General features: G+C 41.2%; 2 protein-coding genes across 2 annotated transcripts in view; one reads left to right on the top strand and one right to left on the bottom strand.

Moving 5' to 3' along the window:
- LOC307035128 (1-phosphatidylinositol 4,5-bisphosphate phosphodiesterase eta-2-like) overlaps positions 1 to 5,093 on the bottom strand; it is a 414,967-nt gene extending 409,874 nt beyond the window's left edge. The window contains exon 1 of the mRNA XM_079674157.1: positions 4,985 to 5,093. The gene's annotated coding sequence lies outside the window, so the exon portion shown is untranslated. The remainder of the gene's footprint in view (positions 1 to 4,984) is intronic.
- Positions 5,094 to 6,334: 1,241 nt separating this feature from the next.
- pex10 (peroxisomal biogenesis factor 10) lies at positions 6,335 to 22,336 on the top strand. Its single transcript, XM_079674144.1, has 6 exons — positions 6,335 to 6,617; positions 13,562 to 13,642; positions 13,970 to 14,367; positions 15,473 to 15,639; positions 17,491 to 17,629; positions 21,727 to 22,336. Exons 1-6 carry the CDS (start codon positions 6,506 to 6,508, stop codon positions 21,793 to 21,795), a joined length of 966 nt encoding a protein of 321 aa, XP_079530270.1. The 5' UTR covers positions 6,335 to 6,505; the 3' UTR covers positions 21,796 to 22,336.
- The last annotated feature ends 696 nt before the right edge of the window (positions 22,337 to 23,032 follow it).

The following is a 23,032-nucleotide window of genomic DNA, read 5'->3' as shown; positions in this document are numbered from 1 at the left end:
CTTTCACGCTTTCGCCCCCTTCTGTGTTAATACTTTTGGACGTCTGGGGCTTCCGTCGCCTTTGGCCTGTTGCTAAGCAACAGCAACACACTTTGTTCGGCTCTGACAAACCCCACGTTTCTCTAACGTTATCAGAATTTGATCCTTCCATCATTCAAGTTCGCGGAGCGCTAAACAGGAAGCAAACATGAAACGAAAACAGACGAAAATATTTTAATGTTTTCCGAAGTTTTCCCCTATTACCACTACAGAAGAAGAGCCAGGTCAGGCGGCTGTCCTAAAGGTGACAGAGAACGAGCCCGGCGCTACCGCAAATTTACCCGGTAAGTGGAATTAGCATGGTTATCATTAACGTAACAGTAGCTGGAATGTAAGAACAGGCATCCTTGGTTAGAGTGGAGGGACAGAAAGTTAGGTAAATGTCAGCACACATGCAAAGGAAAGCTGATCTAAACAACAGAAATTCATAAAGTCAATGACTATGCAAATGAGAGTTAATTCATGGTCATGTTAAAAGTGCATTTAAAACATTTGCACCATTATATTACTATATGTTAGTTATCAGTAGTTGTCAAATAATTAGCTATTGAAAAAGTGGAACATTTTTCTCCTTTTATCTGCTTTTCATGCATTTGTTAGCCATGATGTAAATATTGTAATCAGTTTATTAAATACTTTTGAGTAAATCTTGGCTCTTTTCTGCAGATATTATTGGTAAAAACTTGTATTATGCTAATTAGTCATGGTTTTGTTTATTTCCAGGTTGTGCTCTTTGCAGCGCTACAAAATCAACAGGTGTCCTCACAGAACAACGAGTGTCTATGTCTGAGGAGTGGGTGCACTTTAAGATCCAGTCCTCAGATTCAAGCAGATCAACATCTCTGGCCTCTTTGAGAAACAAGATTAGACGACATGAGACGTCCAGAGCACACAAAATAGCCCAGGAGCTCACGGAGAAGGGTGGACAGGATTTAGTTGGAAATTTGATGAGAGCTGTGTCAGAGACAGTGTTTGGAGTAGGCCATATTGAGATTTTGATAAAAATGTCGATTAATTGTTCAACCCTAGAAGATAAGTGGGCTTTTTCCATCATTGTTCATTCTTTTATTTTTTTATTGTTAATGTCTCTGGCAGTTAAAAGTCACATAAAAATGCTTATAATACATTGACATGTTGATAACACATAACCAGTCTCAAGACTAGTCTATGCATTTGTAAGTGTGATGGTGTTCATGAGGTGTTGCTTCGAGACAGGATGAATACAATTATTACAGTATACCCACTACAAAAAAGTAGACTAAACCACTGGTTACAGGAGAAACAGCGCCTCATCATATAACTTTGCATGGGGCCACAAGTTGGCCAGGGGCGGCCCTGCGCACCAGTGCTACGGTGAAACAATACTCACTAGAACACAAACTAGATTAATCCACCACTGAAAATAGTGCCAGAGATCTGCACTATTTCCTCCTGTTAAACTAACCTGATTCAAACTATAGCAGGCAGCTATATATTTCAACTACTTGGGAGCTATTTGTGAAGATTCACCTGAGGGCTTGGAGCTCAGTGACAAAGGCAGTGCAGGGAAGAAAGTCCTCTCCTATTAAAAGTTGCTCCAGAACATAAAATATGTTAATGAGTCCCTGCAGGGAGTCAGAGTTACACTTCCATAACGTTGTGGAACTTGCCAGAGACAGATTAAAAAAGAAGCAGCAACATCTTTAACAAGTTTTATCGTGACTCAATAATGGGTTGAGCTGGACCCTAAACTTCCCACAGTGCACCTCAGAAGTGTTAGATCCTCACTGCCTGGTAAGGGTTCAAATATTTTCAAACTCCACGCCTCCTATTTGTAAAGCAGGTTTTAAAAGTTGTGGTCTCCAATTTAAATGTTGTTACAGACTGTTCACCCTATGAAGTGTAAATTGACTTTGACATGTACATTCTGAAAGGTATATGATTCAGAACAGTTTTTTAAATGCAGCATTCAGCACTTAGAGTCAGTGTGCAGAGTCCTGTCACCACCAACAAAGCCCAGTTTGTTTTACCTGATGACCTCATAAAAAGCTGAATATGTGTGTGGTAGAATGTGGTTCCTCTCAAGTCCCTCTGACAGAATGCAAGGTGAGGATATCTTGATATTATACTAGATAGATTACAACCATGCCATGTTCTAACATTTGTTAAGAATAATAAATGTGCCTGCATTCATACTCTACTACACGTACTGTGCTTCAAATTATCTACACATTTTGTCCAACCAAATCCAAAGGAAAAAATGATTTTATCTGTTACAAGTAGTTATAAAAGAAAAAATTGGTTCATGTTGCAACTAACTTATATACTGTAAAGGACCTGATCAGGGTTTAGATAGCTACTCGCTAGTTGAGGTTTGGAATCAATCGTGGTGATTGTCAAAAGAACAGCAGCAGTCACATGCTGCATCATCCCATCCATCACCCTGACCTCCTCTCTGCAGAGTCAAGCTGTAACTCACATATCTCGCAGGGCCCCTTTGTCAGTTATTATGTAAAGAAGTGACTTTCTGATGTTTTCCGAAACAGAACAATTTGTGATGGATTATATAAATAACTTTGCACACTTTCCAGGTTTCACACTTCTCTTTGCTTAATTGCAGGGAACAGTTTTAAAACACATCATTGCATTTCATATTAGAAGGTGGTGTAGCCATCACTCACCGCTTGAAGAGAACTAAACTGTCTCGTTCTTTTGGAAAGCTATGAATAATACGCTTTTTGTATCATCATTAAAAGAAAGAGTGGCTATAATTACTTGAGAATTGCCATTTTATGTTACTGCTATTACAATTTTGATTCAACAAATATTGTAATATACTAACTACTTTGCAGGTTAATATTATAAATACAAAAAATTAAAGGATATTAATTATGACGGCTTATTATTATGGATTAAGATACCTGGCAGTTTAAAATGTCATTAAAGGTATCCCCACCTTTAACAGCTGCTACATTTAAATTGTGTTTACATGAATTGATCTTTTATTAGAATCCAGCAATATAAAAAATAATCAGAAAATAGCCATTCTGCAAAATGAGTGCTTTTAGTTTTGGTACTTTAATTATATATTATTTTTATTTTCATACTTTTTTTACTAAAGTAATATTTTGAATGCAAGACCTTTACTTGTAACAAAGTAATGATATGCTGTTGTGTTGTTATATGTCACGGTTAGGATCCTCCTGCACCTGCAGTGTCCCCGCAGGTCCACAAACCCTGAACGCATCTGAGCCAGCCAACACGCAGGATACCACACGCCTGTGTCTGCCAGAGGAAACAGCTGTGTGTAGTTCACTGTGAATCACATTCTCGACATGTGTCTGATTCTACAGCCGAAACAAATGTTGCCTGAGGTAATTATGGCTAGGTGTCGCCTCCGTTTATCTGCTTCTTTCCTCTTCGTGTGTGTGTGTGTGTGTGTGTGTGTGTGTGTGTGTGTGTGTGTGTGTGTGTGTGTGTGGCCTAGCATTACGATCCTTGTGGGGACCTAAATATGTTTACACAGCCACGTGTGGGGACTCGCCTCCCTTATGGGGACATAATGGAGGTCCCCATGAGGGGAATCATTCATTTTAGGGTGAAGACTTTGTCTTGGTTAGGGTAAGGTTAAGGGTTAGGCATGTGTTAGTTATGGTTATGGTTAGGATAAGTCTACAGGAAATGCATATAAGTCAATGTAATGTCCCCTGAAGTGATGTATACATGATATAAGTGTGTGTGTGTGTGTGTGTGTGTGTGTGTGTGTGTGTGTGTGTGTGTGTGTGTGTGTGTGTGTGTGTGTGTGTGTGTGGGGGGGGGGGGGGGTCATCTAAGGATGTCTCTTTACAAACATCCTGACACCTACACACTCTACAACAGCTCCTGTGTATTGCTATGTTCAATATACTTCACTAGCACAGGTTAACCTATGAGTACTATAATATAAGCAACAGAAAATGATACTGGTCTCGGCCTCTTATAAAAATGTAGATTTGAACTGCTGTCAACTACTGATACAAGTGTGAATAGGCCTTTATTTAAAAATTCTAAATTCAGATATGCTGACTGACATATTCCCAGGTTATTTGTTTAGATTTCGTAAATGAGAAAATACCAATTTCACACGAAATACCCATATTTAGTAATATCGCAAAGAGACTCTGTGTCACTTGTGATACATTGATATGAATCGCTCATACAATATTATAAAAACATGTGAATCTGACAAAAAATGTCATACAACAAAGTCTTGCTTTCAAAATCATGTGATCAAATGAGACAATTTTACATATTAAAGACTAATTGATTTATAGACATGTTACATGTGACATTACACATCTGAATACAATAACTTAGCAACTAATATCTCCTTTAAAAACAACATTTGTATACATTCAGATTATATGTATTCTGTTCTGTTCAAATATCTCACAATGTCGGGATGTCCATAGTTTCAACACTCAAATTCCAATACTATTCTCCCAAAACCACTGCATACCACTTCAAACTATTTCAAATGGAGATTATACATTTGATTGTTCCTGTTTTCATCTCCCTGCTAACTAAAATATCTTACTTTTCCAACACTGTTCCTAACAAGACTATATACTGTGATACAGCAGCACAGCCGGTGTGTGTACATGTGATGTCATATACTTTGGTGATAACTCCACACCATGGTGATGTTTATCTTTTTCATGATCCTCACTAACTTATTTTGGCCTTTTAGATCACACCTGCTCTGCTCTAATGGTTAACTGAGATGAATCCATTAACAATAGTAGTATCAAGGAAGAGATCTCTAATCAGAATCCATTAAGGGGACTTTATAGCAACAAAAACACAACATGTGATCACTAAAGCATTACCAGCCTTCTAACTCCTCTAACACTGATGCCTATAAACCAGCTTAACCATAACATTCTATATTTTGATGTTGAACGTGACACAGTGCATGCAGTCTTACCTGTCCCGATGCCAGGCTCTCCCTGTGTGCTGGTTAGTGGTTTAGTCCAGGCAGCAAAATGCTTCCCACCCCTTACTTCTGTCTGAAACAAGCAGTTCCCAACTTAAAAGGGAGGAGGAAAAGAAAAAGGCCAGCCCCTCCCCTCACTGAGAGCAAAGTTCAGCTTCCTGGTGTGCACAATGCTGGGACACACTGCTGATACAGTGCAGATAAAAGTCACTGTAAAAGGATAGCAGTGGGATCATAATGGGATGTCCTCCGTAGTGGTTATAGTACACCTGGCTGGCTCAGGGAGCAGCAGTGAGGAGACAAAGGAACTGGTTATGCAGCTTAGAGGGCAGATAGCAGCAGACCTGCTCTAAACCACTGGATGAATGAACTTAACCCGTGCACGTTCACAGGAAGCAGAGCTTGTTGCAACCTGCACAGTGGGTCATTGCAGCTGCTCTGTAAACTCTGTGTGCGAAGCAACAATTGCAACATGCACATTTAAGAGGTGCAGTCAAGCTTTATAGCTCTATTACAATGGTTTCATCATCTTTCTGCAGTTTTCGAGGCCATTGGAGTACCTCAATATAAGATGCGATTAAATAAATAGAAGAGAAAAACAATAACAATACATTTTTTGACTTAAGTTTCTAATGTAAGACAACAGAACAATGTGACGTGAGAAAAGAAGAAACGTATAAGAAGATTTGTATAGAAAAGGATCTTATTGAAAAGCTGACTGTCATGAAGCATATTCAGGCAGTAGCCTACCCACCAACACTGAAACACATGAGCACAAAAATACAGTTTAAAAAAGCAGAAAGAAAATCTGAGCTGACAGAAAATGCTCCGTTTTAGTTTAATACACACAGTTAAGCTCACGCACTATTTTACGAACATATAGGTTCACCTGCTGAATTAAAACAGAACAAATGAATCAAAGAAAGAGAAAACCATAAAGCAGATTCGGCAGTAGGCGTATAGATTCACACTTAAAGTATTAGCCTACAGAACAGTACAGCTCACAGAGAAGAGACAACATCTGATCCTTTTTTTACAACTAACACTCTTTTTAGTTTTTACCAACACTGTAATCGTGCCAGTAATCCCCAATGTTAAATAATGTAACAGTAATCTAAATAATATTTTTTTATGTAACTGTAAGGAAATAAAGTAACTTTTTTTGTATCCTGATTATGTAATCCCGTTACATGTAATCCGTTACCCCCCAAACCTGTTGTCTTGTCAGCCAAACTCACCTCATAGCTGTGAGTGCGCGTGTAGTTCCTCCCCCGGCCAGAGAGTGGCGCTGTGAGTGATGGCTCGGGTTATCGGACTGTGTTCTGTATCTCAACTTCCGTTTTATTTCCTCTTTCAACGGTACTGACTTTAGCTCCATGAAATTGTGACACTTTTATGAAATATTAATGCATATTCCGACAATGCACAACATGGGGACCAGGCTTGTGTTTCACCGGACGGTCCGCCTGCTGTCACAACGATATTAGCTCTCTGGTCGGCTGTGAGCTCACCATGCCGCTCGCTCCGGCTAACCAGTCCCACCTGATCCGCTCCAGTCAGAAGGACGAGTACTACCAGAGCTCCCTGAGGAACACCGCCAACGAAGCCTTCCAGACTCTGGCTGGTGAGAGGGTTTAATAAAGGCTTCTCTTCACTAGGTGAACAGTTTCAAATGTGTTCAGGCTCCTGCTGTCAACCTTGTGTTTGTTGAAATAATGGGCCAACATATATATATTGTTATAAAAGCTTCTTGTTCTGGGTCGATTAAGAGTCTGAATCTGATTATATCATGCACCGAGTTTCATGCAAAAGGTAGAGTTGGAAGAAGTAAAAGTAGTAAAACCACACTTTAGAAATATGTTACAAGTAAAAGACTTTCATTAACAATGTTACTTAAATAAAATTGCACAATTATAAGCAAGTAAAATATTCTTAAGTACTGAATCAGAACGTATATTTATCATCCAAAGTGCCTTATTTTTGGAATAATATATTACATCAGTAGATCATAATAAGTGAAGCATTTATGTGTTAATTTAGCAATTTGTAAAGAATGAGATAACTTTTTATACTGCCAGATACAGTGTGGCAAAAAAGTATTTAGTCAGCCACCAATTGTGCAAGTTCTCCCACTTAAAAAGATGACAGAGGCCTGTAATTTTCATCCTAGGTATACCTCAACTATGAGAGGCAAAATGAGAAAAAGAAAATCACATTTACCCTTTTTAAAGAATTTATTTGCAACTTATGGTGGAAAATAAGTATTTGGTCAATAACAAAAGTTCATCTCAATACTTTGTTATATACCCTTTGTTGGCAATGACAGAGGTCAAACGTTTTCTGTAAGTCTTCACAAGTTTTTCACACACTGTTGCTGGTATTTTTGGCCCATTCCTCCATGCAGATCTCCTCTAGAGCAAGGGTTCCCAAACTTTTTAGCCCTCGTCCCCCAAAATAACAGTGCCAGAGACTGGCGACCCCCCACTATCACGTGGTGACTGGAAGAAGAAAAAAAACGAGTGCACAGGACGCACGCACTAATAGGCGTATCCAAACACGCGCATAACGACAACACACAATAACAGAACAGCCTGAGCAATTTAATATAAGATAACAGCAGAACTCGTAAGTCAAAGTAATCTCCATGTGAATTAGGAGTGAACATTGTTGCGGTGCAAACTTTAAAAGACATAAACTGTTGTAAACATATGAACATTGTTGCGGTGCAAACTGTAAAAATACATAAAGGTAATAAACATATGAACATTGTTGCTGTGCAAACTTTAACGACATAAAAGGTAATAATAACTAATAAACATATGAATATTGTTGCGGTGCATATTTACATTGGGGAATACGCTATTTTTCAGCGTTAATCTCACCTAATGAGACGGGTGGGCAATATGCATGGCACACAGCAAATCCATCCTGGGCTTAATTTTGGAGACGGCCACTTGGAGATCATCCTCCACGTTTAGACGAGATCTGTATTTGTTTTTTATGTATGTCAGTGCCGAGAAAGTATGTGGAGCCAAACGGCGTCAGAACGTCCATTGCGGCCTTGGAAAGCTGTGGGTATTCCCTCTCAACTGAAATCCAGAACTCAGCAAGCGTCTTCGCATTAAAAGCTGTCTTTAATGTGCGGTCACTTGACAGTTCAGTCAGTGCGTCCTCCATGTCGGATGACAGATGACTTGCGGTAAATGGCTATCTTATCCAGTCATATTTTTCCGGAGCTGCTTCCTCTGGGAAATACTTAAAGTGTTCCAGGAGGGCTTGCAGGTGGGTAGTGATAGACTTCTTCACAGAGTTAACACTAAGATCATTTCCCTCTGAATTCCTCCAGCTCAGGAAACATGTCAATCCTGCCCATTTCAACTCGCGCAGTCCAGCGATCCACTTTCCTCTTGAATGCGCAGATTTTATAATTCAAGGACATGATGCTTGTGTTTTCACCTTGCAATGACAGGTTAAGTCCTTTCAGTCTGTCAAATATGCAAGTCAAATATGCCAGCCTTGTTAACCAGTCACTTCAGGGTCAGGTGGTCAGCGAGCTGGGACCCATGCTCCGTGAGAAATAAGCGCACCTCGTCCCGCAGTTCATACAGGCGGCTGAGAACATTTCCCCTTGAAAGCCACCTGACTTCTGTGTGGAACAGCAGGCCCTGATGCTCCGATCGCAGTTCGTTGCAGAGATACAGCCTGGTATTGAGTGGACGGGATTTTATGTAGTTGACCATTTTTATCGCCGTCTCAAGAACACTTTTAAGCTCTGGGTCAAGCGTTTTACTCGCTAGAGCTTCTCTGTGGATAATACAGTCCGTCAGTTGCGGCTGGTGGAAAATATTTTTGGTGGGGCTATGGAAATGGTGACAAAACCATACTAGGGTATTTCAAATCAGGAGACTAAATACGAACTGTGTGTGTGTGTGTGTGTGTGTGTGTGTGTGTGTGTGTGTGTGTGTGTGTGTGTGTGTGTGTGTGTGTGTGTGTGTGTGTGTGTGTGTGTGTGTGTGTGTGTGTGTGTGTGTGTGTGTGTGTGTGTGTGTGTGTGTGTGTGTGTGTGTGTGTGTGTGTGTGTGTGTGTGTGTGAGATACTTGCCAACCCTCCCGATTTTCGCCGGAGAAACCCGCATTTCTCCCGATTTCTGACAAAATCAGATTTACTCACGACTGTTTCCACTCGGACTTTAATACAGGTACACCATTGTTTGGTTTCCATGGTAGCGCGTCTCTTTAGCAGCGCGCGCAACTCAAAGTCTGAGAGGGTGAGGAAGATGAAAACTGGACAATCAAACATGTGGGAAGAGGGGGGGCGGTGCCCCTAGCGCCCCCTATGGACCGGCCGCCACTGCAGTGCGTAAAGATAACGTGGGGCGCCACTTGTAAGACTCTTGCTTTTAGTCCTCTCTTTTTCCCCAGCATTGCTCCAGCACCATCTGTACACACACCGATGCACTCATACCAAGACAGTCCCTCTTCTTTTATTTTGTTGTCAAGTTTTGTGAAAATGTCCTCGCCTGTGCACTTTAGCTCCAGCGGGGTGCAAAACAGCATGTCCTCATCAAGTTTTCCATCAAAACTGTATCTGGCGAAAACAAGCAGTTGGGCAGAGTTTGACATATCTGTGGATTCGTCTAACTGCAAAGCATATTTCCCTTTCTTCAATCTGTCAATCAGCTGACACCTGATATCCTGGGCCATGTCCGTGATGCGCCGGGATATGGTCCCGTCAGACAGCGGCACTGCTTCCAGCTCCCATGCCTGTTTATCCCCATGCATTGCCCTACTCATAGCGATAGCAGCAGGTTTAATTAAGGTTTCCCCGATTGTGTGTGGCTTTTTTGCCTGTGCAATTAAATATGCCACCTCATATGATGCCTTTTGAGCCTTGGTAGGGATTGTTGCTTGTTTAGCTACAACTTTCTTTTGGCCTTGCAATTCTCTCTGCTTTCGGCGGAAAAAATCTGCTGGTTTAGTAGCAAGGCAGGGGTGCTTCGTGTTTAAATGTCTGAGCATTTTTACGGGCTTTAAGCTCTCATGTGCAAGAACCTCAGTGCACACTACACATTGGGGATGTTGTGCTTCATTGATAATGAGGCAAGTGATGTGAATCCGTACTGGATGTATTCCTCTCGATACTTGCGACACTTGGATGAAGGCTGGTCTGACTGCCTTACGGTTGTCGTCTCCTCCTCCTCCTCCTCTTCCCGCGCAAGAAGTCGACGGCCTTTGTGATGGCGGCTCTCCGCTCTCCTCCGCTGCCTTCTCCGCTGGCTCTGGCCTGTCTGCCTTCTCACTAGTTGGTATTAACCAACGTTTCATTTTGAAAAATGTATTAAAGAGCTGTTCAGAATAGATATACTAGTATAGTTGATGTGTGTTTTACGTCTCTGATATTTACTGTGGTGCTGTAAAGTGACCTTTGAGCTGCAAATGATACTGTCGTAAATCTGTCAGAATCAAAATTCCTTTATTTGTCCCGCTTACCTATTAAACAGACTTACATAATACAAAATGTCTATGCACACGTTATCATTATTAATAATAATACAAATAATAATAATTTAAAAATATATTTAAATGTTTTTTTTTTTTTTTTTTAAACACCTCAGGGGTAACATCAAGAGGATTCTGAAATCATCGGGGCGCGACCCCCACTTTGGGAGCCCCTGCTCTAGAGCAGTGATGTTTTGGGGCTGTCGCTAGGCAACGCAGACTTTCAACACCCTCCAAAGATTTTCTATGGGGTTGAGATCTGGAGACTGGCTAGGCCACTTCAGGACCTTGAAATGCTTCTTATGAAGCCACTCCTTCGTTGCCCGGGCGGTGTGTTTGGGATCATTGTCATGCTGAAAGACCCAGCCAAATTTCATCTTCAATGCCCTTGCTTATGGAAGCAGGTTGTCACTCAAAATCTCACGATACATGGCCCCATTCATTCTTTCTTTTACACGGATCAGTCGTCCTGGTCCCTTTGCAGAAAAACAGCCCCAAAGCACCCCCATGTTTCACAGTAGGTATGGTGTTCTTTGGATCCTCCAAACACGTCTAGTTGAGTTTTTACCAAAAAGTTATATTTTGGTTTCATCTGACCATATGACATTCTCCCAATCCTCTTCTGGATCATCTAAATGCTCTCTAGCAAACTTCAGACGGGCCTGGACATGTACTGGCTTAAGCAAGGGGACACGTCTGGCACTGCAGGATTTGAGTCCCTGGCGGCGTAGTGTGTTACTGATGGTAGCCTTTGTTACTTTGGTCCCAGCTCTCTGCAGGTCATTGACTAGGTCCCCCCGTGTGGTTCTGGGATTTTTGCTCACCGTTCTTGTGATCATTTTGACCCCACGGGGTGAGATCTTGCGTGGAGCCCCAGATCGAGGGAGATTATCAGTGGTCTTGTATGTCTTCCATTTTCTAATAATTGCTCCCACAGTTGATTTCTTCACATCAAGCTGCTTACCTATTGCAGATTCAGTCTTCCCAGCCTGGTGCAGGTCTACAATGTTGTTTCTGGTGTCCTTTGACAGCTCTTTGGTCTTGGCCATAGTGGAGTTTGAAGTGTGACTGTTTGAGGTTGTGGACAGGTGTCTTTTATACTGATAACGAGTTCAAACAGGTGCCATTAATACAGTTAACAAGTGGAGGACAGAGGAGGCTCTTAAAGAACAAGCTACAGGTCTGTGAGAGCCAGAAATCTTGTTTGTTTGTAGGTGACCAAATACTTATTTTCCACCATAATTTGCAAATAAATTCTTTAAAAATCAGACAATGTGATTTTCTGGATTTTTCTTTTTCTCCTTCTGTCTTTCATAGTTGAGGTATACCTAGGATGAAAATTACAGGCCTCTCTCATCTTTTTAAGTGGGAGAACTTGCACAATTGGTGGTTGACTAAATACTTTTTTGCCCCACTGTATCTCCACTCATAATAGTACATCAAATGTCATTAGTCAATTTAAATGTTCTATTCATAATATGAACCTGCAAAAGTAACAACTAACTCATCTTTTCAAATACATGTAGTCGAGAGTTTTAGCTAGTTTACTTCACTTTATCATGTAGAGAAAACTTCTGTCTCGTTCATACTAATACAATCCTAAGTGGTACACAGCCCCTCGTATATTCTATAATGCTCCGGGATAAGGTAAGGTTGAAAGTGTCACATTGGTTGAGGCTGGCAGGGCTCCTGCGGTCCACCTTGAACTTATTCATTTAAGGGTGAAGAGTAAAATCTGATATGTATTATGCGCTCTGTCTAACAGGTCAAGCACAGTAATATATAACATGTTCTGTTCAGTTTGTTTGAACATACTACATCAGTGTGTGAGAGACCTGACACTTTCTGCTTAGTCTGACGCTTATAACAAATATCAACTGGTTGAATCAAACGTGTTGATTAAGCAAGTGTTTGTTTAAATGTCTATTAGGCATGGGCGGTATCATTTTTTTCATACCGTCATACCTTGCTGACATCATACCGTGGTATACGGTATATGACGGTATCAGTCCCAATTTAAGGGGTAATTTCTCCCCCCAACATTTTTTTTACTCACTATATCAACAGCCCCACCAAAAATATTTTCCACCAGCCGCCACTGACGGTATGACTTGGGTCGACTTGAGTGAGGTGGCGTTCGGCGGCAAATAAATGTTTCGAACGGTATATTATATGTTCGGTGTAAAATGCAGCCCGAGTCGGTAGACGCTCGCAAAGTGCCGCGACGTGCGCGCAAGTGCAAAACAAGGGCTGCATACATGACACATTGTGCAAATGGCACATTTTGAGATCGGATACAGGACGCGTTTGTAGATGTCCGACGTTGTTTCCATAGTGAGCTAAGTTAACAATATATCATCATACATAAACATTTTCCGGGAGTAAATACTTGACTTATTGAATAAAGTTTGCTATATTCACTAACTAGTTTGGCAATATTACTCCGTGCATGTGTTAAAAACCTTATTTCCATTTGATTCATTGGATTACTCGCGTGAATGTTTAGCACGTAAATGCTTTCGTTTTTAAAACCGTCCGACCTCGACTACAAAACCATCAACCAGTTGCATAGGATTAAAAGATGTCAACACTCACTCACCCCGTCTTAAACATTCCCAAAGAAGTGCCTCTGTCTCTCGTTGTGCTGGATGAAGTCACTGGCGACGAGTAAACCCAAAATAGTCCCAAACAGGCGCAGAGGCATTTTTCTTTTTTACTATTTGTCCGAGTTCGGGGCCGGCAAATGCTGCCGCCATCTTGCTCAGCTCAGCTCTGTGCTGAGCTCTGAGAGCGGGAAAGACGGACTGCCCTCCCCTGCCCTCTGCTGGCGCGTGCTGTGCATTACAACCAATGTCGTCCCTGTCAAAACTCCGTGTCAGTGTAATAGAATGAAACGCATCTGTGATTTGGCGCACAGTCTGTGACGTCACGGTATTGAAAATCATACCGACGGTATTTCGAAATACCCTGGTATACCGTCATACCGCCCAAGCCTAATGTCTATCTGTGTAGCTTTACTTTCAGCACTTCAGGATGGTCTCGGGGTTAAAGTGTGTTCACTTCCTGTAGGATCCAAGCGATGGCTGGACTGGAGGAGAGAGATCGAGCTGCTGTCAGACCTGGCATACTACGGTTTAACCACATTGTCAGGTCACTAAGAAATCTCACTTTACTATGTTCAACAAATCTGTTATTGTAACTAATCTGTAATAACTGCTATCACACTGCTTTATACATGCTTCACTTATTTTAAATACTGCTACTGGTACTCGTTGTGGTCCCCCTGGATATGTATTTTTGTAAATTATTTTAATTTTAAATGTTTTCTTCTATTTTATGCATGCCTCTTAATGAATATGTTTGCAGTATTTGGCTCTTTTGCTGTAACAATGCCATTTCCCCTCTGTGGGACGATTAGAGGTTTTCTGATTCTGATAGTTAGTCTTCTTGTGATTAACTCATGTCCTTCTCCCCCAGGTTACCAGACCCTGGGCGAGGAGTATGTCCACATGGTCCAGGTGGCCCCCACTAAACACCGGGTCCCCTCCCGGGCCAGGCGGAGCCTCTTTGTCCTCCTCCACTCCTTCTTCCCTTACCTACTGGAGAAGGTGCTGGTGAACCTGGAAAACGAGCTGGAAGGCGGGGGGGCGAGGCAGCGGCAGGCCGCGTCCCGGTCGTGGAGCCTGGAGGCCTGGCTGAGGAGGGGGGTGCAGAGGGTGGTGGGGCTACTGCCGGAGCCCCAGAGGAGGGCCTGCCTCCCGGCTGTGTCTGTCCTCCGGCAGGCTCTCACCCTGCTGCAGCACCTCCATGTGGCTCTGTTCTACCTCAGCGGATCCTTCTACCACCTGTCCAAGAGGGCGGCTGCCATCAGATATGTACGTCATGTAGATTTCTTTACATGTCATTTATATCACATATTAGACCAAGTAGAAACATATTTTTTTATTTTGTAAAATTCTGATACAAGAGAAGGCTGCATTCATACTCTCACTCTCTCAACCAAACATCCAGTGCTGGAATGTAATTAAGTACATGTACTGAACGTTTTAGGTATTATACAATACTTTATACTTCTACTATATTACATTTTGGAATCAAAATTGTACTTAATACCACTACATTTATCTGACAACATGTGTTACTGCTTAGACAACATATACATCAACCAATGAATTATGATGTACTTATGTGGATTAAGATCTCCTTTAAAAAGTCACTAAAAGTAATTTAGCTCAATTCTTATTAACTGCAAAATTTAAATAATGAACACATGAATATATCACTAATTATAATCCAGTAATGTTTCCAAAAATGAGCGTTCTGCTTAGTTCTAAAACTTTTGTAAGTTTACTTAAGTAAAGTAATGAATGCAGGTCTTTTTTTCTTGTGAGTATTTCTACATTGTAGTATTATTCATTTTAATTTTGTAAAAGATCCAAGTTATTCTTCTGCCTCTGTACTAAGTAAACATTTGAGGTACTTGTACTTCAGTTGAGTATGTTTTGAATTATCCTACTTTATACCAATATTGTACTTTCTAATCCACTAATTTATCTTACAAGATCGCATATTGAGGATATTAATACACATTGTAAATCCACTAAGGTTATATCATTCTATTATATAATGTATTATCTACCCAACAGTATTTTTATTAGAATGAGCTCCACCTTTACCAGGTTCACATTGAAGTGACACATTATTGCATCAATAATTGTAATACAATAATAAAACATAATACTGAAATTGGTCATACTACATAAGAAGCTCTTTTAATCTATGCTTTGAGTATATATTTGAGTAAAAGATCTGAGTACTTCGAATATCAGAGGTCATGTTTGCTACCGCCATTATGTGTTCATTAGTAATTACGATCAACAGTCAAAAGGGGCTGGATTGTAAATGTTTTTTTGATTGTTTGGGCTTTTGAGTTAAGTGCATGATGAGGTCACCACTAAGGATGTGTTTGTGTGTGTATAGCTGCGTGTGTCGGGGCTCCAGGGCGATGACAGCACCATCAGGAGCAGCTACAGGCTCCTGGGGGCTCTGTCCCTGCTGCAGCTCCTCATCACTGTTAGTCTGCAGCTCAACAACTACAGGAAGAAGCAGAGAGCCCGGCAGGAGTGGCAGCTCCACAGGAACCTCAGGTACACACTGCCAGAGAACACACACTCTCTAAACCTGCATTCAAACTACTCATCCTTCATCTGAAGGCTCATCTTTCAGTGAGATATGTTGTTGCTTACTGAAGTCGTTAGAGTTCTTCTTCAAATCAATCAAACCTGGCCAATAGTTGTTCATATTTCCTGCAGCACAGTTCTGGCAATTGTTTCTTTTTTCTTATAAACAATATATTTATTGACTTTCCTTAATTTCTACAAACTCTGTAATGACACAACCAACACATGACCAATACATATCTGAGATTTTTCAAGGGAACTAACTCAAATATGACGTTTAAAGTGAACATATTCTGTTCAGCTTCATATTAGTATGTATGTAGTGTCTCTACTTTAAAGAGTCCTCTCCTGCTGATGTTCAGGTGTATATCAGTATGTAGTGTCTCTACTTTAAAGAGTCCTCTCCTGCTGATGTTCAGGTGTATATCAGTATGTAGTGTCTCTACTTTAAAGAGTCCTCTCCTGCTGATGTTCAGGTGTATATCAGTATGTAGTGTCTCTTCTTTAAAGAGTCCTCTCCTGCTGATGTTCAGGTGTATATCAGTATGTAGTGTCTCTACTTTAAAGAGTCCTCTCCTGCTGATGTTCAGGTGTATATCAGTATGTAGTGTCTCTACTTTAAAGAGTCCTCTCCTGCTGATGTTCAGGTGTATATCAGTATGTAGTGTCTCTACTTTAAAGAGTCCTCTCCTGCTGATGTTCAGGTTTATATCAGTATGTAGTGTCTCTACTGTGACAAGTCTCCATGCTTTAATGTTCAAAAAGCTCTTTATTTCTCTCATACTGCCTGTGCTGCAGCACCTCTTTTCACCCTCTGTCTGAAACCAGAGCCCAGTCTGCTCTGATTGGTTAGCTGGCCGGCTCTATTGTGAAAGGAAAGGGAAAGCCCCAAAGAGCATAATAGGGTAGTAATATATTACATCATATAATGTGCTGCTGTGGCTCAGTGGATGGTGTGCTGGTCTTCGGATCAGTTGAGCACTGGTTCAATCCCTGCTGCAGTCAGCATGTCGTTGTGTCCCTGGGCAAGACATTTCACCCCACTTTGCTCCTGTGGGGATTGCCCAAAGTGTGTGTAAGTCACCTGAGACTTACACACACATGTGTTGTAATGACATGTCATGTAATATCATAATTTACTAGTAGCAGTCGTTAGATTTCTACTTAGCAAACCTAAAATCAAAGACATGCCATATCTAAATGTCGGTGAAAAATGTCCCCCATTTGATCTAATATTTTAGACGAGTATTGTGCAGTTTACAGGTGATGAGTCAACCATGTCAAACTTTGGTTCTACATGGTTGACATAAAGGGGACAGTGAGGAGCTGAAACAGTGCCTGATTAGGGGATATTTGTATCCCGTCTTTTATTCTAAACTGGATTGCTTTGGATTTGGCACATATGGATATATTCTTGTCATAATTCCACATATCTTCCCATGTCAACTAATTGATAGTATGGTAACATTTAGTTGAAAGAATTTAGTTACACAATTTCTTTAGGTCTTAAGTGAACTATTAACACAATTGAGAATGCTGATTGTACTCCCTTAGAATCACCATGTGTATATCAGTGTCTCACCCAGGCAAAGACAAAACACAAAACTTTTATGGTGAACAAAATAAAGGGAAAAAAAGGCATGCCCGTGGAGGTATTGGAGAAAAACTAACTTTTTCTTCAAGAATTCATTGGATGAGTTATTGATTTATAAAAATATCTGGGGGGTGAAGTATTTCTTTTAGAATTGAACTTTATTTAGAAGTGTTGTGCTGCAGTGAAAATTGTAAAAAGTCTGATGCTGAACTTTTTGTCTGCAGTCCTCAGCACACACACAGCGGGGGGGGGGCCCAGGGGGCCAGCTGTATGCTCTGCCTGGAGGAGCGCAGACACTCCACCTCCACGCCCTGCGGACACCTCTTCTGCTGGGAGTGCATTACAGAGTGGTGCAACACCAAGGTTAGCTGCAGCTCACCCACGATACTCTCAAGCATATCTCACTCTGTATTGTCTCAAATCAGAATCAGAATAGAAGTTTATTACCAAGTAGGTTCACACACCAGAAAGTTGCTTTGCTGTAAATGATGCATACAAAGACAAAAATAGAAGAATATGGTTTATTTTTTTAAAGACAGGAGCAAAATAAAGTACTATTATAAAAGCTATTTCAAAGACTATTGTAACTATTTGAAAATGAAGGACCATATTTACACAAAATATAAATATGTAAGGAACCTCTGAGTACAGTCAAATGAAATAGGACAAATACAAAATAGAAAGCGATGCAAGTTTAAAAAGAGTTAGTGTGGAGGAGAAATGTGCAACTTGTTAAAAGGGTTGTGCAGGATTCAGTATTCAGTACTCGCAGTATGATGTTCCCATGATGTGCATTAGTGTAATGTTATTCTGGGCTGGACAGTAGTCGGTGCGGGGGGCCGGGCCTGGTTGATGAGGCCGGTAGCAGAGGGGAAGAAAGTGTTCAGGTGGAGAGAGGTTTTGGTCCTGATGGAGCGCAGCCTCCTGCCATGAATGGAAAGACAAGAGTGTTATTTAAAGAGCTTTCTCTCTTAAATATTCTGCCCCAAAAAAATGTATCACAAGGTACGCAGAGGTTTTCATGTTTCATCTTGTTATCAGAGTGCACTGACAAGTGTGAGAAGCACAAAACAAGCACATTACTTTTAAAGGGATCACATTTCAAGCTTTCTTGACGATGCATTGAACGCTAACTTTTTTTGACTCACTTCAATTAGCTGACACGTTGATCCAAAATCAATTAAGATGATCATTTTCAACATGCCTAAAAGCTAAGTGCTTCATACTGAAGTGAGATTTGTGTTTCTCGGCCAAGGTGCAGTCGAAACAGCTGGCTTTTCAGTTTGCGACGGAGGATTTGTAGACTTTCTGTTACCCTGGTAACAATGGGTAGCTCGTTCTACCATTTTGGAGTCAAGATAGTAGACAGGTGTGTTTTATAGCTGAGGGGCTCGATTGGCTGTTGCAGAGTGAAGTGCACGTGCTGGAGTGTTTGGTTTAACCATGTCCTGGATGAAGGAAGACTGGATCCCCTCACAGCACGGTAGACCAGCACCAGGGCCTTGAAGTGGGTTCAGGCAGCGGAGGAGGGGAGTAGTGTGGGAGGATTCTGGGAAGGCTTCAAACCGGTCGGGCTCCTGCATTCTGAATTAGCTGCAGAGGTGGGATGCAGGAAGTCCAGAGATGTGACAGTGAGATGGAGCCTGGACCAAAACATACAGTAGGTCTCCTTCTCAGTCAGTAGATGTATCCTCCTGATGTTGTAGAGTGGGTTGTAGCAGTGATGTTAGAAGTTAAGTTAAGCTGGTCGTCCAGGGTCACACCCAGAATCCTTTGCAGTCTGACTCTACAGAGGTGCTGATGAAAGGTCATGGATGGAAGGGTCCTTACCTGGAGGAAGAGCAGCTCTGTCTTGTTTAGGTTGGATAAGCAGAGCTTCCTATTTTATGTATTGTTGAGATTCCTTTTGTGGCTGCTAATGAAGTGAAATGAGGACACCACACTTTATCACCCTGCGTGGCCACACCCCCTCTGGTCAGGGTAACACTGAAACTGCCGGGCAGCAGCAGAAAGTTCCAAACTTCCCCCTTTAATCATTGACATTAAGTGGTCTATAAATGCCCCCGAAAGCCAGAGGCTATCAAAAGCACTTCCTCTCTTAGTTTAAAATAATAACTAAATGTAATCCAAAAACACATTAAGACAGGAAGCCTCAAACAGAAGAGCCATTAAAACCCTAACATATTTAACAGTGCTTTCTAGAAGTTAAAAGGAACATCTGTCTTTCTTCAAACCAGAGCACAGAGCCATGTTGAAAACATAACATCATTCTTATTTTCTGTCATTCTTCAGCCAACACTCGCTAAGATAAACATCACCAGCAGCACATTACCTCTGAATTAGCAAGTGGCCAAACTTTCAAATGAAATATGTCTGTTTTCTGGTTAATGTGCTCTCCACAAGATGCTGTTTGTGTTCAGCCAAATAAGAAACAATGATCTAGCCCATCGTGATATCAAAATCTTACAATACAACATGTTATGCTTCTCATAACAATGCTTTAGGTTACTGACATGTGGCACAGTCAAAATGACTCAGAGCTTCATTGCACCCTAAATCATTCTACCTTTGTTTTTCTTCAGATAATTAAAGATAAAACCTTAAGTGAAATAAATGTCAGTTTATTATACAAAATACAAATAGGGGGGGGGAAATGGCGGGTTGACTTGGCATTGATTAAAACTACACCAAATATATGAAGGTTAAAAAACTAACTTGTGATGTGTCTTGCGCAGGAAGTGGGAGTGGTGGAGGGTTGCCGGGGCTCTGGTAGGGTCATCTGATGTACTGATGGGGGTCACACCATCCACTGATTAAAGCTTTTCATTTCTAACTATCAGGCAAATGTGCTGATACTTTCTGCTCTTTATTCTAGAGCAGGGGTGGGCAAACCTTTTGGCTCGGGGGCCACTATCAGTTTTAAATTTGGCAGACGGGCCGGGCCAGTAGCAGATCGATGAAAACATATTTAGCTGTCCACTCCTCATTATGCACTTTGCACTCAATGTTGACTTTTCTTTTCTTTGGTCCACTCATTGTTGCAGGTTCAGAGGTGAATCATTGCATCATTGCATCATCGTTTGCGTCATGACGTAACCGTTTACGTGCCTTCTTATGACCCACACAGCGTTTTACGTGGCTGATTTTCTCCGCAACACCGCTCACAACAACATCAATAGAGGACTGCGTCGGGTAGTTTTTAATTATACGAAGCCAGATTAAATTAAAGAACTACTTCTCCAACCTTGTAGCTTTCTCCAGAGTGCCGTGGTGCATTGTTTATTAATGTGGTTCAGCTGCATTACTGCCCGCTGCAGTGCTGCTCGTCTACCGGAGTTTATTCTCCCGTTAACTCGCGGCAGCGGCCGCTGTAAAGTTTTCATTGTCTGACTTTCACACAAGCAGCTGATAAATATCCCCCATCCCCATAAGTGAATGTGTTTTAGTCTGAAAGCTGTTTGGCATCACAACGCTGTTATGAGCGTTTCTCTGGCATTCTACAGGTGATGTTAGCTAATCTGACTATCTTGGCTACTTGTTGCTATCATATTGTGGCATAAGCCGTTTTCTACACGCATATTTTACCGGCGTAGTTTTCATTATGATTTTACTTGTGATGGCCACATGTAGCCCATGTATTGATTCCATCCGATAGTTGCAATAATACAAAACAAAAGGAAAACGTCTGCCTCTCATAATGGTCAATAACAGTGAACGGATGGTTATTAAAGTAAGATCAAATAAACAGAATCACACTAAGCCTGGTTAGTGTTGCCTGACTTTAAGTTTTTTTTATAAGTGTGTGGTCGCCTTCTAGTCACTTTGCTCAGCGCTACTGCTTGTTACAACTTGTATTCGCCGTACTCGCCATGAACTGTTATTGCTCAGGTTAATCTCGCCCCCTCCAATGTAAGCGTGAAATATTTGGTTCTTTGATCTTGCCGGGTTGCCGAGTGGGGCCAGACTCCAGCAAAGGTAAATTGTGTCTCGAGTGCGCCATCTAGTGGGATCAACTGAAATGCCGGGTATTGCAGGAAAAAGGCAAAATGAATGCAGTCTTTACTCTAATTTGGAAAATGTTGTACCAATATTCGGCGGGCCGGATTTAAAAGCCCAACGGGCCGTATGTGGTCCGTGGGCCTTAGTTTGCCCATGCCTGTTCTAGAGACTGCCACTACCACTGTGTACACATGTTGTATCATCGTCATTAAACAGCTTCAGGTCGGCTATGTTTGCGAGCAGACAGCTGCTAATGAAGCTCTGTTTAAGGGACTACATTATGTGCAGTCATATCAATCCACAGAAAGAAGTCAATTTAACATCATCTGCGGATAACAAACATCAGTTTTCTGTCCCTCTCTACACACTGTCCCTCTCTGCACACTTTCCCTCTCTGCACACTGTCCCTCTCTGCACACTGTCCCTCTCTACACACTGAGTGTTGTTTCTCCCTCCCACAGGCGGAGTGCCCCCTGTGTCGGGAGAAGTTCCAGCCCCACAGACTGGTTTACCTGAGGAACTGCAGCTAGCACACAGACTGGTGTACCTTTGGAACTGCAGCTAGCACACAGACTGGTGTACGTGAGGAACTGCAGCTAGCACACAGACTGGTGTACTGATGCGTGTTAACCCTCTCAGGAACACGTGGAGACACAACAGAACTTTGTGCCAACATTCTGCAGTTCTTGAAGTATAAACCTTTAGCCTCTTATTATTTAAAAAAAAAATTATGAACTGTCTCTTTTGTTTATTTTCAACAGAAGTCGCTGATTGAGAATAACATTATTGATTGTATCAGTCGAAATTGTGTAAATATAACCTTTTAATTCATTAAAAACCTTTGATTGGAATAAAATATGGGTCAAATATGTTGCTATTGCTCACGAGGTTTTTAATCAGGGTAAGACGGACATGTTTTTTATTTAAGATTTATTTGCCCTACGGTTTTTATTATCTTAACATTCACAGGTGTGTTTAGTCTTCTTATTTTGCTATAAAAGCTTGACTTGTATAATACAAGCCGTGTCGAAAGATGTCACACAACTACAGATGCATAAAGATCAGAATGCAGGTCAACTGAGATGATGGCTTTTATTGTTACCAAACAAATCTGCTTAATGCTGTGGCCCATTGTATCATTTAGAAATACATATAACAAAATCTTTACCCTTTGAAATTAATTTAAAAAATACAATTATATAATGAACAAATATTGTGTGGTGCCTTAATTTTGCAGTTTAATTTATTACACTTGTAACTTGCGTATTATGAAATGTGGGCAGGAGCAGGAGCTCCAACAAGCCGTTTAGGACAGAGTGAATACACATACTATACAGAGATGCTGTATGAGAAACCAATGTGGGTTTGGAAAATTGCGCAATATAAATCTATTCTAGTAGACCTAAAAAATTGAATTATGATCAGTAGAAATGGCCATGACATGGGCCCTTTAAAAGAGGCTAAGGCGGTTTTCGATACATTCTGTACGGTAGCAGTTAAAAAAAATCTGTCTGTTTTTCAGTCATAAAACCAACAGAGCCTGGGGAGGAAAGCTGGGTTAACAAAGACTGATGATAACAACCGTTCAGGTAAGAGTTATCTGGTGAGGCTTTTGGTTTTTATCGTCAGCTAAAGGAAATAAACCCTGGCCCTGAATTTGCTTTGTAGTTCAGCATCAGGTGTCACAAAAAAGTCCAATTTTTTAAAAAGATTTGTCTTCAAATATCTCTGGAGACCGTTGCACACCTCCCTAAACTCACATTCAGC

Source organism: Notothenia rossii (genome assembly GCF_949606895.1).
Source record: "Notothenia rossii genome assembly, chromosome: 4".
NCBI classification, from domain to species: Eukaryota; Metazoa; Chordata; class Actinopteri; order Perciformes; family Nototheniidae; genus Notothenia; species Notothenia rossii.
Note: the sequence above shows the minus strand (reverse complement) of the source record. Positions and strands in the feature narration are given on the sequence as shown.

Excerpts from the sequence above, each read along its gene's own strand:
- pex10 (XM_079674144.1), top strand. The coding sequence starts at position 6,506 with ATGCCGCTCGCTCCGGCTAACCAGTCCCACCTGATCCGCTCCAGTCAG. Across the intron at positions 6,618-13,561 it reads AGCCTTCCAGACTCTGGCTG|GATCCAAGCGATGGCTGGAC; the intron begins GTGAGAGGGTTT and ends CACTTCCTGTAG. Across the intron at positions 17,630-21,726 it reads CAGAGTGGTGCAACACCAAG|GCGGAGTGCCCCCTGTGTCG; the intron begins GTTAGCTGCAGC and ends TCCCTCCCACAG.